Raw genomic sequence first — 15655 nt, forward strand, 5'->3', positions numbered from 1 at the left:
TTATAAAAATATAAAAGAAGTAATATATAAAAAATTTAATATTTTATTTCATATTTAGGAAACAAGGCCAATTTGTTATCATTATTTAAAGAATAATTTTTAGTATTTAAATAATATTATATATATATATATTTACCTATATTTTACTCACACGTCTTTTTAAAAATTATAAACAATATATTACTAAATATTCAAGTAAAAAAAAAAGAAGAAAAGAAGGGGAATTGGAATTTAAAGGCCAAAATCATCTCCATAAAAAGAATTGACAGACGGAGTCCTCGAGAGAGTAGTACTGAAGGCTGAAGTTAACCTCACACATTCATTTCGCCAACCAAAAAAAGTTCTCATCTCTCATCTCTCATCTCTCTCACTCTCTATCTCTATCTGTTTGTGTGGGAAAATGAGGACTTCCATCGTGAGATCCGTACAATCTGCCATAGCCAGAAGTAGCAGTAGCAGTAGCCGTACTTATGTGTGTGCTCGCGCATACTCATCGGACTCTGTCCCTGAGCGCAAGGTCGCCGTTTTGGGCGCCGCCGGTGGGATCGGCCAGCCTCTCGCTTTGCTCATGAAGCTCAACCCTCTCGTCTCTAAGCTCTCCCTCTACGATATCGCTGGCACCCCCGGTGTTGCCGCCGATGTTAGCCACATCAACACCAGATCTGAGGTCTCACTCTCTCTCTCTTTCATTTCTACGGTTTTGTCTTCTACCGATCTCGGATTATTTCAGACTAGTTTTAGCCCTAAACTGGATTTAACTTTACATCTGTGTTCCTGAGATTGTTTCTCTCTCACACGCACATATTCAAGTCAATTACTTGGTTCTTCATTCATGGTAAAAAAGGATTCCTTTTTTTAATTTTTGGTTCTTTAAATGAAGAAAAAGTAAAAGAAAATAATGATCCTAGACACACAAAATGAAAACAGATTACCTGTTGATTTTCTCACTCTCACTCTCAGAATATATATATTTATATATTTTCTTCTTTGGATTGGTAATATTTTATTGTGAATTGTGTAACATATGGTCAGTGTGAAGTGGGTTTAACATTAACATTTTAAACTGAATTTGATATTAAAAAAAAAAAAGGTGTGTGGGTATGCGGGTGAAGAGCATCTGGGAAAAGCTTTGGAGGGAGCGGATGTTGTTATAATCCCGGCTGGTGTCCCCAGAAAGCCCGGTATGACCCGTGATGATCTCTTCAACATCAATGCCGGCATCGTCAAATCTCTCTGCACTGCTATTGCCAAATACTGCCCTCATGTGAGTCTCTCTCTGCATATGCATTTTTTCATTTGCCATTTCACTTGTAAAATTGGTTGCACTGAATTGGGTATTTTCTAGAAATGGGAACCCACCCTTTTACTTTTTTCAATAATATGACCTTTCTTAAGTAAAATGTTTTATTTTCTACTGTGTTCGTGTTCTAGAAGGTTTTTTTTTAAACACCTCCTTTAGTTATTTCTAACTATTTATTGAATTCTTTTTATTTTATAATATGAATGTTTCATTGATTTGATGTGTGAGAACAGGCCCTTGTTAATATGATAAGCAACCCCGTGAACTCAACGGTTCCCATTGCTGCTGAGGTTTTCAAGAAAGCAGGAACGTATGATGAGAAGAGATTGTTTGGTGTGACTACCCTTGATGTGGTTAGGGCTAAGACGTTCTATGCTGGAAAAGCAAATGTGAACGTTGCAGGTATACCTATAATGGCCTACTACTTGATATTAGTTCTTGTTTTTTTGTCTTAACTCTCTGTTTTGTTGCTAAAAAAATAATGTAAAATCATATTTCTGTTTGCTTTTCTAAAGAATTAAAACTCAGTTCAACAAGGCAATATGCTTATATTAAGGCTCCTTTGAGTTAAGGACTTCATTTTCATTGAGTCTTAAACATGAGTTTTATAATTTAAGAGTTGATTTTTGGTTGTGAACTCTTTATCCTTCAATTTTTACGTTCCTACAGATGTAAGGAACTTATATGTATGTGTATGTGTGTGTATATATATATATAGCTCCTCTGCTGACCTGAGTTTTTGTATTTATTTGCAGAGGTTAATGTCCCAGTTATTGGTGGCCATGCTGGCATAACTATTCTCCCACTATTTTCTCAAGTATTTCCTTTGCCCCTCAATCTCCCTCATGATCTCTTCTATTGAATTGTATCTCTTCCATTGAATATTAGATAATATAATTTTTTTCTTGTAAAATCTGGTTTGCTGCTCTATTGTTGATGGAGACTTTGCTGACTTGAGGCTTTGTTTTAATAGGCCACACCAAAAGCCAATTTGTCAGATGAAGTTATCAAGGCTCTTACCAAGAGAACTCAAGATGGAGGAACAGAAGTTGTGGAAGCAAAGGCCGGAAAGGGATCTGCGACATTGTCAATGGCGTAAGTCTTGATTGATACCCATCCATTTGTATTTTCTATCGATATTTAGTTATTCTGGACTGACTTTCCCATTTTTCTTGTAGCTATGCTGGAGCCATATTTGCTGATGCTTGTCTAAAGGGACTTAATGGAGTTCCAGACGTAGTGGAATGTTCATATGTGCAATCAAACGTCACTGAGCTTCCTTTCTTTGCATCCAAGGTGATTAACCTGAACTCATTTTTTATACTAATTTTTATGGGTCTTTGCTTATTTCTATGCACATTTATCATTAGTTCTTTTTAATTTTTATTACTAATGAGCTTTGGTTTAAATGGCACTCTCTACATGGATGGATGGAGAGGTGTTGCGGGGGGTCAAAACCCAAATGTAACTCATCAGTAAAATTAAAAAAGAAAAAAGGTTTTTGGACTTTTTATCTGTAACTTGATGCAATGAGCTCTTGCTCAACTAGCACTGTCTTCACTTGGCAATTGCTAGGTGGAGGTAAGGTCCTGGGGTCAATACTGTGCATTGCTGATTATAAATGCTAGGGTCAATTTTTTGACAGCTTCATTTTACTCGAGACTGTTCCAAACAAAGCTTGCCATTTTGAACTTTTGTGTGCATTGAGCAGCTAGTCTGTCCTTTTTTTTTACCAAGTAAATTTTGAGGCTTGTCTCGTTGTATTTTTCTGTTTAACAGAATTGTAAAAAATTAGAGGAATAATGTCATTGACTCATTGTTTTCATATATGTTTTGCACCTTTCTGTTGAGTTATGAATCATTCTTGTTTTGTTGGGTCTGGTCAGATATTTACTTAGTAACATCCATCTGATGCACGGGAACACATTTAATGTATTTATTATTTCTAGTTCTTATCTTGTCCCGCTGATATTGGAAACAGCGCAAGTGCAAAAAAGGCTTTATGGTCATTTGCACTAGAACTTTTTTATGGTCATTTGCACTAGAACTTTTTTTAATTAAAAAAAAAAAATCTATTTTTGCAGGTGAGACTCGGAAAGAACGGTGTGGAGGAGGTTCTAGGGCTAGGTCCTCTCTCAGACTATGAAAAAGAAACCTTGGAAAGCCTGAAACCCGAACTCCTGTCATCCATTGAGAAGGGTATCAAGTTTGCCAACCAGAGTTAGATGCCTATATTATTTGTGGCTGGCGTTGTGTGTCCACACTCCATGAGAAAAGTCAGCGAAATTTTGCTGTTGTTATCTTTACTAGTGTTGTATTTGTTGCTCCAAGTGGCACCGGCTTTGCTCTTTTGGTAGGCTTTTTATAAAGCAAAGATTCCATCAATAATTCCCAGTGACATGTTAAGGCAGGGATAGCTGTGAACTTTATCCAATTAGTTGGGGATGATTATTCATCTTACTCATAATTATTGATTACGGATATGCTATTTGCATGGGTTAATTTGATCTGTAGATTGTCACCTGTTCTTGGTTTGGAATTTGAGAAATGATCTCATTTACTCTTTAAGGCTCTGTTTGGCCGTTCATAAGAGAATGAAATGAAATGATTATAAGGGAATAGAAAAGAATGGAATAAAATGAAATATATTTAAGTAAGGAAAAAGAATGAAAAAGAATGGAATTAAGTAACAACGTAATCTTGTTTGAGAGCAACATAGAGAGAATGAAATGAAATTATTTTATAATAATATTACTATTAGATCACTATTTTAAAATAAATGATCGAATATGTAAGGGTATTTTGAGAGTTTTAGTAAAAATATTATTAAATTTAATTTCATTCTCTCCTATTTTTTCCAATTTTTTGGGGAATAAAAATTTGAGATTCTAAGAAAATTGAGAAGAATGAGTGTTTTCTCTTACTCATTCTATTCCCTCTAACTTAAACTTCCAGGCAAAGAAATGAACTTTCTATATTCCCTCTATTAAAACTTTCAAACAAAGGAAATGAAGAATATTTTAAAATTATTCTTATCATTTATTTCCATTTCATTTCCTTCTTTCAAACGAGGCCTAAATGTTAAAAACAAAGTAGAACTTGCTGTTTTTTTAAGTTCTGGAAGTGCTTTGCTATGTGAGACCTAACCAAAGATCTGGAAACAATCTTGATTGAGCTCAACTAGAATGTGGTGACTTGAACCCTATGGTTCAGACATTTCTGTGGTTACTGATCGACTCAAATGAGGGTACAAACCAACCAATCAAATAGAGGCCTAAAAGGAGATGTTGCTCGATCAAATGAGGGTACAAACCAACCAATCAGATAAGAGGCCGAAAAGGAGACGTGTGCAAAGATCTGTATTATTAATTAATTAATTTATTGCTAAATGCAAAGACCTATATTTTTAAATGCAATTCTGTGAGATATCGGCTACCTCTAACCAATTTTGAAACCTTATTACATTTTAAACTTAAACCATTTGTGACCACATACAGGCTGATTTAGAACACATCTGACCTGTTTTGACCATTCTCAAGTTAACTTGACCAACTTTTGTTGCATTGCATTGTTGAAAGGACAAACAAACAGGAAAAACCTAGCATAAAAACCTAGCATCAGCATTCTAAAATCAGGGGTGTCTAGCAGTTGGTGGCAATGAACCTTTTTGCCCCGCAAAAAGGTTTCCTCTGTCATTACAATATCCAACGTTATCATACAAAATGGATAAAAAAAACAGAACCACCACAGAAGAAAATGACAAAAAAGGTTACAAGGAACCACCTATAGATATAAGCTGCACGTCATACACCTTAAATATTCAAAACAAAAGGCAATGCAGCAGTAAACCAAAGCAGCTCCACCATATCCTATGCATTCTCAAGAATTGTCAGGTGCCACAATTGCAGATTAATTTACATCTGCAGAAAAATTAGTAAGCTTGTTAACAACTGCAGCAAAATTAGTGAGCTTGCTAACTTTGGGTTTCATTATGTCAAAACTGGTACTGATCACACACACCCCCACTCTATAAAACAAAAACAATCTAAAATTTCAAAGACTTAAGATTTCCAAAACCAAGATAACAAGAAAATTAAGTAATGACATATTATGTAGATAGCTTTGACAAATCGAAGATAAAACTGCAAAACAGAGGTTTCATTGATAAAATCTTCCTAACAAGGGAACATTGAAGACCTTGGAACATGGAAATATTAAATCTAGGAATTAGTTCTAGAAAAATAGCAGTAGCATTATGGTGGTGGTACAAGATTTCAATCAGAAAAATCTTTAAATATCAAGGAAAACATGTTCCTTTTTTCTTTTTCTTTTTTTTTGGTACACCACTAAAAAAAATTTCAGCAGCTTGCGCCTCTATCTAAAATAAAGGAGAAATTAGCAGGGAAATGTTTTTTTTTTTTTGATAGGTATCAGGTTGGCTAATAAGAACTTTAGAGGGGAAATGTTGTAGCAGTGGAGGTGGAAGGCAGCATGAATTGTGAGGATAGAAAGTGGTTTTGAAGTGAATTTTATGCCATGGTAGTAAAGTTTTGAAGTTGGAGGTTTGTTACGCATGCCAGTGGAGTGGATAGCCAATGTACATTCCAACAAGAGGGAATTCAAACTGTGCTAATGCTTTTCAATCTAAGTTCGAGGGAAAGTAAACACAGTGAACATTCTTTAAACGCTTTCTGCAACATATTACACATTTCACTGCAGAGAACAACCTTGGGAAAACAGTCATTAGCGAATTTATACTTATCACAAAAACTGACAAAGCCATAGGAAAAAAAAAACCCAGGGACTTCAGTTCTGATGCAGTTGGAGCTCATATACAGAAAATATCAGTTTAGATACTACCCTGAGGGAGGAAAATTGTAGTTTGCAACATCTTAATTTTTGAAGTATAAGCAGAATAATCTTCCAAAGCTCTGCAGTTTAGTAATTTTAAAAACCATTGGCCAAGGTAATTTTCCCTAGAAGTTGAAGTTTTTGGATGAAAGTTGGCAGAAGTGTAAGAATGATTTTGCAGTTCGTTGGATTTTTTAGGGGGAAAAAAAGACATTGTCTCTTGGCCAAAAAATTTGTCGAGATTCTAGCCTATTGCTATGGAAAATTTAGAAATATTAACAACCTTACAAATTGAGAAAAGCTCAACTTTCAGACATAAGAAGGCACAAAAGTTGCTCCCTAGATCCATGTAAACGGAGAGTACTTGTATAAATATGTAATTGGGGGGAAGCTGGCTCGCATAATACCAAGAACAAAGACAAGCTAGGATTAATGAATTACATCCAACATCAATGAAAGCTTTTGTCTTGTTTTGATTTTTTTTTTTGAGAAGCAACCTCAATGAAACCAAGATATGGATTTGATGCGCTCCATTAAAACCTAAAATTTGACAATTAAAGACTTTATCTGCACTAAGTCAAGCCATTCATGTACTTTGAATTATAGACGCTATAGCTTATGTTTTACAGAATAAGCTTTAAGCCCTAAAAATAGTTTTTAATAAAAACCATAATCCAAAAAGGAACATAATCCCAAGAACTTTTATAGAATTAAGTTTTTAATCGAACCAAAAGGAACATAATCCAAAGTAATTTTACCAAACAGATTTCCATATTTATCCTCATGTTGAAAAATTCTTTCCTTCTTTTTTTCTTCATTTTTCTCTTCTTTTTTTATTGAATTTTTCCCTATAGATTGATAACTTGCTCGAACTAAAAAGACAACAAAAACAACAAGACCTAGCTATGGATCTTCAACGAACTAATCGAGATCAAATGCATATATTTTTTCCACTATTTTCTCCTATTCAAATCATGCTCAGACTACCAAGAGCCTTGTAGCTTAACTGACACCTCCTGATGCTTCTAATGGAGACTTCTAAGGTTCAAATCCCCCCTTCCCCATTGTGGCTATCGAATATATATATATATATATATATCATGCTTGGACTAAAACTGTTACCTAATTCCTTCATGTCAAGAGGATTGGGTAATTCACATTCAAACTCAACATTTTGCAAGAAACCTATCATAAGTGAGAGCATAGGCAATCACATTGATTGGGGAGGCAATGCACCTAGTGGCCTGTCCGGCCAGGTCAGCATATCCCAAAGTTCTTTGGGCTTGGACCAAAACCTTAGCCCATGGGGCTCAATCAGGCTCAAGTATACTCATGAATGGACTGATTTGGCCCATTGTTCATTTAAATATTTATTTTCTTAAATATTAAGGATATAATAAAAGTCAGATCCTAAAAGTCATAATTATCTCAAGTGGCTATTTTTTCTTTACGCCAAGTGATTACTCTCTCATTGCTCTAAGTGGTTAATGGCTACTCTCAATTCAAGACTTGGATAAATTACATTACTCCCCTATTATTTTGGGTGGTTTCAAATTAAAAACAACTTGCAAAAAAAAAAACTATGGTGCACGGAAAAAATCCCTCATTAAGTCTCTATTAACTAAAAGTTACAGAAATTAACGTAATTTGTGACCAAAACCTCTAAACAGAAAAAGGTTCTTCCGTGTTAAATTATCTAAACTCAAAAGATCCATCCTTGTTAACTATGAGAGATTTGGTATACTATATGCGAATTTTGAAATTATATAATAAGTAGTCATTTAATCATTATCATCAAATTATTCACAATAAAATTATATATTATAAATGAAAGTTGTGTCCTACATGATGTGGTTGCACTAGATGGCCTCTTCTTTTTTTATTAGTTTTTTTAATCCTTATGTCATGCGATACTATATGTATTTTTAAAAAATTAGCATAGTTGCTCTAAGAGAAAACTCTATTACCAAATTTTTGAAAAGTTTTGAAAATACTAATCCAATCATAGTTCTACTATCAACAGTTTCTAGAATTTTTACTTACAAAAAAAAAAACAGTTTCTAGAATTTTAGAAAAAGCTTCATTATTTATTTTCTATATTTTAATAATCTACAATAATTGTTTGTTTTTAAAATAAAAGTCGGGCCATACTTATCCAGTTATCCCAAAAAACAAAAAATAAAGTTGGCTCATACATATCATGCTAGTACTATGAAATAAAATATAAGTATACAAGTTCAATGACAATAGACTATACCAATTGAGTTAACTGGAATTTACTTAAAAGTAGTTTCATTATGCATTTTAAATTAAATTATAAGGGTATGTTTGGTAACTATTTTTTCTCCTTATTTTCTGTTTCCAAAAACAATTTTCTATTTTTGAGACTAAAAAACTTGTTTAGCAACCCAAAATAGGCAGAAAACAAAAACTATTCTCAAAACTCAATTTGTGAAAGAAACTGAAAACGTGCAAAATGCTGTTTTCAGTTTCTAATTTTCAAAAGTCAATAAAAACACGTATTTAATTTAATGAATCTGTCCCATTTAATAAGTTAGCATTAACGTTCAAATCCTAGTAACAATATATTTTAGTATTTTCTATTTTTTTCTTCTTCAAAAAACTATCTTTTTAATTTCAACTAACCAAACATGTTTTTGATTTCAAAAATACAAGAAAATTGTTTTTTCTTTATATTCCCAAAAACTAGTTTTTGAAAATAGAAAACAAAAAATGTTACCAAACATAACCTAATCTATTTTAATTTTTGGTTTTTGATAAAAACTTACACTATATGCATTTGTCATGTAGCTTAATGTAATTTTTGTTATTTCATTTTTACTATCTATTTTTCCATTCAATTTTAAGTATATTATTGTTGATTTTTTTTTTTAATTGACATGATTCTTGATTAAGTTCTACTGGGATAATACGAGTGTCTCTAAAAATTATACAGAGCCGAATGTGTGGTTTGAAGCTACGACCTAGAATAATCAAGGAAATGCTACTCTTTTTGTGCTGAAAAGAGGCACAAAATCTACAAAGGGAAATGAAAGAAAAACATAAATAGACATACATAGTGGAATATTACAGATTTTAATGACAAAAAAAAGCTACATATTAATGATTTCTTTTACCATATTCCAATGTAATAGTATAGGTATGTTATCTTAGCATAATCTCATAAGATATACCCATAAAAGATAATAATTTCATAAGATAATTATCAAAAATTAATTAAATAAGCATTTAATATATCCACTATATATCTTTTCACTTTTTGGTAATGTTTCCAAGCAAAACAACGAACCCTTTTTTAAAGATACAATAGGATTTGCCATTGGACCAAGGTATCAATGAGTGTAATATATTATATAGTACATATTTTACTAAAGGGCAGAGCATAAATTAACGTTTAGCTCAATAAAATATCAACTATAAACATTGCCACACCTCCCTCCCACAAAAGAAGAAGACACAAAAAGGAAGAAGGAAAAAATTTCAGCTCCAGGGCATCTGTTTTCTGGCTAAATGCTCACAAATACCATGGAATCTTTATACAAGTATTAAAATCCTATCTTAGAACAGTAAAGAATAAAAAAAAATTCAAGCAAACAATTCATCTTTTAATAGTATTTACAAATAACAAGAAGCATAATAAATTCATTCAAAAATTCATCATAGTAGAACTTAAAGACAAGTAATGGAAAGTAAAATACTAAATTTTACGTCAATTAAATGCAAGTCAAGAACAAATCAATTTGTGTAAAATATGGGCAAAATTGAGAAACAAACTATGAGTAAAAAATAAGAAAATTAAAATGATGACACGAATCAGCTCTCTCTCTCTCTCTCTCCCATGAGTATTAGAAAAGTAACTAGAAAAGAAACTGAGAAGTGAACCTAAAGTTTCTATAGTGCTTTCCAAGCATCTCTGGGACACTTGGTCTACAAACATCCTGGAAAACTATGCATAGCTTGAAAGAAATTTGTTAACTTACTAATCCAGTAGATCTTTCTTCCTATTTCTGACAAATTTGGTCATTTTCTATGACAATTGGCTAGTCACCATGCTATTCCAATTGTTTCAGACTCAAAAATGAAGCTTTATTAATTCAGCTCCAACCAACAACCGGCATACAAGGTCTTCACACAATAATAGCATGTTTATACCACCATGCAATGTCTATTCATGTTTTAAATGATATCCAATAATGGACTGGTGGACACTGACTGAACCATCAAGTTTTAAGGGTGAAAAGATATAATAGAGCTTGAATGGCAATATTATCATAAGTCATGCAAATTGAGGAAATCAATGATGGTCAATAACTAAGAAAAGTAAGAATAATGTTTCCTACCTCTACTGGAACATCTTAAGTTCAAGATTAATGATCTGCATCAGAGCCAGATGCAGAGGAACTATCAGTGTCAGAATCTGCATGCAAAATATCAGAGCAAATTAATTAATCTATAGATGGGCTTAGATGGCACTATAATCAAAATCAAATGTGGCCATATGATGATATGTGGTAACAGCCAACAATGAACTAATTAGTATTTACCACTTGAAGATGATCCGGAGCCACTGCTAGAACTGCTAGAACTACTCGATCCACTCACATTATCACCTTGCCTTTCTTCTTGAACAGGGGTGAATTCCATAACATTGTTTTCAACTGGTTACAATCCAGCAGGTTTTGAATGATATCAGCACATGAAAATTAGATTTTCCTCGAAACCCAATGGTAAATTCAAACAAAAGAATCACCAATCTTTGTGATTTTGAGAATTTTACCTGTTTCAGTTTCTTTTGTTGCCTCTGCAATGGCTGGTGCCAGATTCTGCAAAGATAATAGCATGAATTTGCATTAGCCAACAACACTTTCATGTAGTAAAGAAAGTAAGAGAGAGAAATAATAAGTAATTCATGGTCTCACTGTCTCTGGCATAGCATGGTCAGTTTCTCCCTCTGCCTCTGGCTCTGGTTCTGGTTCTGGTCCTGGCTCTGGCTCTGGCTCTGGCTCTGGCTCTGGCTCTGGCTCTGGCTCTGGTTCTGGTTCTGGCTCTGGTTCTGGCTCTGTTTTTCTCTTATTCTTGCTCAAACTCTTTTTGTAGTTGGTCACAAATCTATCTAGTTCCCAAAGTGTTTCGGGATCAACACTGGCTATGTCCACTTCAATCTCATCATCTTGTTGAAAAAGTGCGGAATGCCTCTTCTTGATAATCTGGACAATGTTATCTAGTTTCTCTGAAGGCAAACTCTGAAGGCTTGAGCTGAGCCTCTGCTTCTCCTCATAAGTCATATCCCTTTTGTCAGGATCCTTAGCTTTAGGTTTCTTTGGAATTGAGGTTCTACCCAACTGACCATAACCAGGAGGTTTTGACTTGGGCTCCTCAGTCATTGTCCGAGATTCCGACCTTTCCAAAGTCCTCATCTCCACGGGTGGAGGAGGAGGAGGAGGAGGAGAAGGAGGAGGAGAAGGCAGAAGCGGCGGTGGAGCAGGAGCAGGAGCCGGAGCCGGAGCATGTGCTCGAGGCAGCATTGGTGTTTTTCTAGAAGTGGGTGTTGGCAAAGCTGCATCACGACGCATTTCAGCTCGATTTAGCATTGGAGTCTTTCTTGAAGTGGGTGTTGGTAAACCTGCATTGCGATTGGTTTCAACTCTCCTAGTGTGATTAATCTCGGCCTCTATAGGCTTCCATTGATCTTCATATATCTTGGACAACTGCTCAGCCATGAAGTGAACATCCTGCCCTTTCGGGTTATACAACATGGCATTACTAAACGTGAGTCTCACATCCTCTGCAAACTCTCTAGGCGATTTATACCAATTCTTATCAAGCCTAGTCTTCACTGTTCCCAAATCCATTGGATGCTTTACAATGGTATGGTAATCATGAAGCCCCAAACCCTTCACATCCACTGGCTTGTTAAACACCCAACCAAACTTATGCTTCATCAATTTCGTTAGCAAATCACTACAGGTCTTCAACACAGGACTCAAATGCCAATCCAATTCAACAACACTTCCCCCATTGGATTTCAACTTCTTCATCTTCTTCTTTACATTATTTGGATTCGGTGCGTTAGGAACGGTCCTTCGCTGATCATGATTGGGCTTCTCCTTCTGCTCCTGCTCCTTCTCCTTAGCTTGAAGCTTCTTGATAAAGCCTCTAACTTGGTCTAGCTCAGTGACTAGCTTCCTCTTAAGCTCTCTAACCTCACTCTTCCTTATCGAATTCAAGGAAATCCTGCGGAAGACATTCCCAACGTGGCTGGAGGAGTCGTCGTCGGAAGCATCACGAGGCGGGGAAGCGGAGTAGTTGTTATCTTCGGTTAGGGTTAGGGTTTGGGTTTTGGGTTTGGTTTTGGGGACATTGTGGGAATTCTTGGGCTTCTTAGGGGTTTTTCGGGAATAGACCTTGTTGCCATCCTCCCAAGGACGCTTCTTGTCTCTGGCTTCGTCACCGCCCAATGCACCTGAAGCCATACATACATACCCTAATTAATTCCGAACCAAACAGAGCGGCTTCTTTAGGGTTTCGGAAATAGGAGGAGGAGGAAATCCTTAAGGATTTTGAAATCCCCAGGATTTAGAGGAATTGGTGGTTAAAGAAGAAAAGTTTTATTTTATTTATTAGGGTTTTTGAGTAGAAAAGAAAAGAGAGAAATGGAATGGAAAAGAAAGACAAAGAAGGTTTGAAATTACTTGAAGAGAGGAAGGAAGGCTCTTTCTCTCTCTCTCTCTCCCAATCTCACTCTCACACTTTCTTGCTTCGCTCGCTCGCTCTGTGACTGCGACTGTGACAGAAGAATAGTTTACTCTATTCTGCTCTGAGGGACTGACTGAGGTTGAAAGCACACGCGCTGCTGGGGCGACTGTCCGGAGCGATACATGACAAGATTGGTCAATGCCACGTCAGACCGACTCTCCTGTTTCTACCTTTCTCAGGTTAACATTAACATGTTAATGTTTTTGTTATATGTTTACATTAGGGCGCGGGCCGTCACCCGGTACCACCGACCCCTTCCTCTCTCTCTTTTTTGTCTTCTTTTTTATTTATTTTTTTAATTTACAAAGTAAACATGTAAATAAAGTCACTAAAATCTCTAAATTTATTTTTATTTTTAAGAATTTACTCTATCAGTCATTCGATTTTTTTTTTCTCAAAATTACAGAATTATTATTATTATTTTTATCTCTTTCTTAAGTAGAATCCTTGTTATTCATTTCCCTTTATATATATATATATATATATATATGTGTGGGTCTGAGAGGTCTACAATCCGGCCCAAACTCTATCTGGGCCCAGGGCCCGTGCTAAGGAGGTCTCTTGCCGAGGACGAATGATCGATGGCCGGGGTGTCAAGGGAAATGGCTGAGAAATTACCCTATCCTCGGCATTCCAGAGCTTCAATGGGAAGACCAACATCTTGGTGGAGGCAATCCCCAAACAGCCCCCTCAAGGGGATGAGAGTGGAATGGGGCCCATAGGGAAGCAAGGTGTAAAATTGGACCAAGGAAAATGCGTCCCCTCTTCAGTAAATGCACCTGCCAATACCCAGAGCTGATTAATGAGAAAAGACGTTTGGACGGTGTAAACTTCGATCCATGCAACTAATAGAAAGTAAGAGATGACAGTTGATGGGATGGATACAGAAATAAGCACTTGCCTGACCAACAAGTGGAGGGCCAGGATCAACCAAGACAGACTATATAATAAAAAGGTAGGTGCACCAGGCAAGGGGCTGGGAAAAATGACCAAAAACCAGAGCCTCCCAGCCCACCTCCAGGAGAAAGATTCCAGGGGTGAAGAAAACTTAACCACGGATGAACACCACGAAAAACCCACCACCTGGTGACTAAGGCCCAGCCTTTCAAACTCACGCTCTACAAATGATATTGTTTGGGCCTTTTTACGTGCGAACCCAACATTGTTACGGTTCGTTACGAATCGTGTCCTTACAATTGGCGCCGTCTGTGGGAAAGGCTTGTGTATTGGCATAGGCGGTGGGTCGAGAGAGTTCCCTTGACATCTCTAACAACTGGTTGTAGAGTTTTAGAGTAAAGTTCCGCTAGGGGCTATGCTTCTTGACTAGGGGCTACGCTTGGTAGCGTTAATCGCACGAATAATTCTAGGGGCTTGGCCGGGGAGCTAACTCCCCTAAAGCCAAGGTCCACCGCCAAAGGAAAACTAGGTTTTGGACAGAACCAAAGCATTGTATGGTCCTCGGACTCAAGCCTATGGGGAAACCAACTACCTAGATGAGGAAAACTAGGTTTTGGACAGAATCAAGGCATTGTATGGTCTTCGGACTCAAGCCTATGGGGAAACCAACTACCTGGATGAGGAAAACTAGGTTTTGGATAGAACCAAGGCATTGCATAGTCCTCGGACTCAAGCCTATGGGAAAACCAACTACCTGGATGAGGAAAACTAGGTTTTGGACAGAACCAAGGCATTGTATGGTCCTCGGACTCAAGCCTATGGGGAAACCAACTACCTGGATGAGGAAAACTAGGTTTTGGACAGAACCAAGGCATTGGATGGTCCTCGGACTTAAGCCTATGGGAAAACCAACTACCTGAATGAGGAAAACTAGGTTTTGGACAGAACCAAGAGATTGCATAGTCCTCGGACTCAAGCCTATGGGGAAACCAACTACCTGGATGAGGAAAACTAGGTTTTGGACAGAACCAAGGCATTGCATAGTCCTCGGACTCAAGCCTATGGGGAAACCAACTACCTGGATGAGGAAAACTAGGTTTTGGACAGAACCAAGGCATTGATGGTCCTCGGACTCAAGCCTATGGGAAAACCAACTACCTGGATGAGGAAAACTAGGTTTTGGACAGAACCAAGGCATTGCATAGTCCTCGGACTCAAGCCTATGGGAAAACCAACTACTTGGATGAGGAAAACTAGGTTTTGGACAGAACCAAGGTATTGCATAGTCCTCGGACTCAAGCCTATGGGAAAACCAACTACTTGGATGAGGAAAACTAGGTTTTGGACAGAACCAAGGCATTGCATGGTCCTCGGACTCAAGCCTATGGGGAAACCAACTACTTGGATGAGAAAATTGGGCACTAAGCAAGACTTAGCTACTATGCGTGACGTCGAAAATGGTGCCTATATCTTCGTTAAACGAGGGTTAGAAATGAGTCTAAAGCCTCTGCGGGTGCAAATAAGTTAGGGTTTGGGGAACATGATGATAAATGTATTGCATGAATAGATATTCGTACATGATAAAATGAAACAGCGCAGAATTTATAAACAAATATTGCGTATCAACGAGGGCAGTTAACGATGTAACCAGAAGGAAAAAGGATAAACAAGATTTCATATATACATGCTCAAATGCTTGCAAATGATCAATAAATTAGGAAGTTTTCGAAATAAAAGGAAACAAGTTAATCGTTAAAATAGAAATGAATACAAAAGCCTAGCCAAGATCTCTACTTTTCTGCTTTTTTGTCGGTCACGTCCTGAGAGGAA

The 15655-nt window shown here is 36.5% G+C and overlaps 2 protein-coding genes across 3 annotated transcripts; one reads left to right on the top strand and one right to left on the bottom strand.

Annotated features, from left to right (window-relative positions):
- Positions 1 to 264: 264 nt before the first annotated feature.
- On the top strand, positions 265 to 3823 carry LOC115956030 (malate dehydrogenase, mitochondrial). Of its 2 annotated transcripts, none has more exons than XM_031074480.1 (7): positions 265 to 667; positions 1091 to 1264; positions 1534 to 1702; positions 2056 to 2117; positions 2274 to 2395; positions 2479 to 2596; positions 3390 to 3446. In XM_031074480.1, the coding sequence occupies exons 1-7, from the start codon at positions 401 to 403 to the stop codon at positions 3444 to 3446; spliced, it is 969 nt and encodes a 322-aa protein (XP_030930340.1). In that variant the 5' UTR covers positions 265 to 400. The 2 variants fall into 2 exon arrangements, with proteins under 2 accessions (XP_030930340.1, XP_030930339.1); XM_031074479.1 differs by having other exon boundaries at positions 268 to 667; positions 3385 to 3823.
- Positions 3824 to 4831: 1008 nt separating this feature from the next.
- Positions 4832 to 13112, bottom strand: LOC115955954 (transcription factor GTE3, chloroplastic). The gene is made up of 5 exons (XM_031074378.1): positions 11092 to 13112; positions 10950 to 10995; positions 10717 to 10830; positions 10513 to 10589; positions 4832 to 5220 (listed from the first exon to the last, which is right to left on the bottom strand). The coding sequence occupies exons 1-4, from the start codon at positions 12643 to 12645 to the stop codon at positions 10540 to 10542; spliced, it is 1764 nt and encodes a 587-aa protein (XP_030930238.1). The 5' UTR covers positions 12646 to 13112; the 3' UTR covers positions 4832 to 5220; positions 10513 to 10539.
- Between the last annotated feature and the right edge of the window lie 2543 nt (positions 13113 to 15655).

Source organism: Quercus lobata, chromosome 8, assembly GCF_001633185.2.
Source record: "Quercus lobata isolate SW786 chromosome 8, ValleyOak3.0 Primary Assembly, whole genome shotgun sequence".
Classification (NCBI taxonomy): Eukaryota; Viridiplantae; Streptophyta; class Magnoliopsida; order Fagales; family Fagaceae; genus Quercus; species Quercus lobata.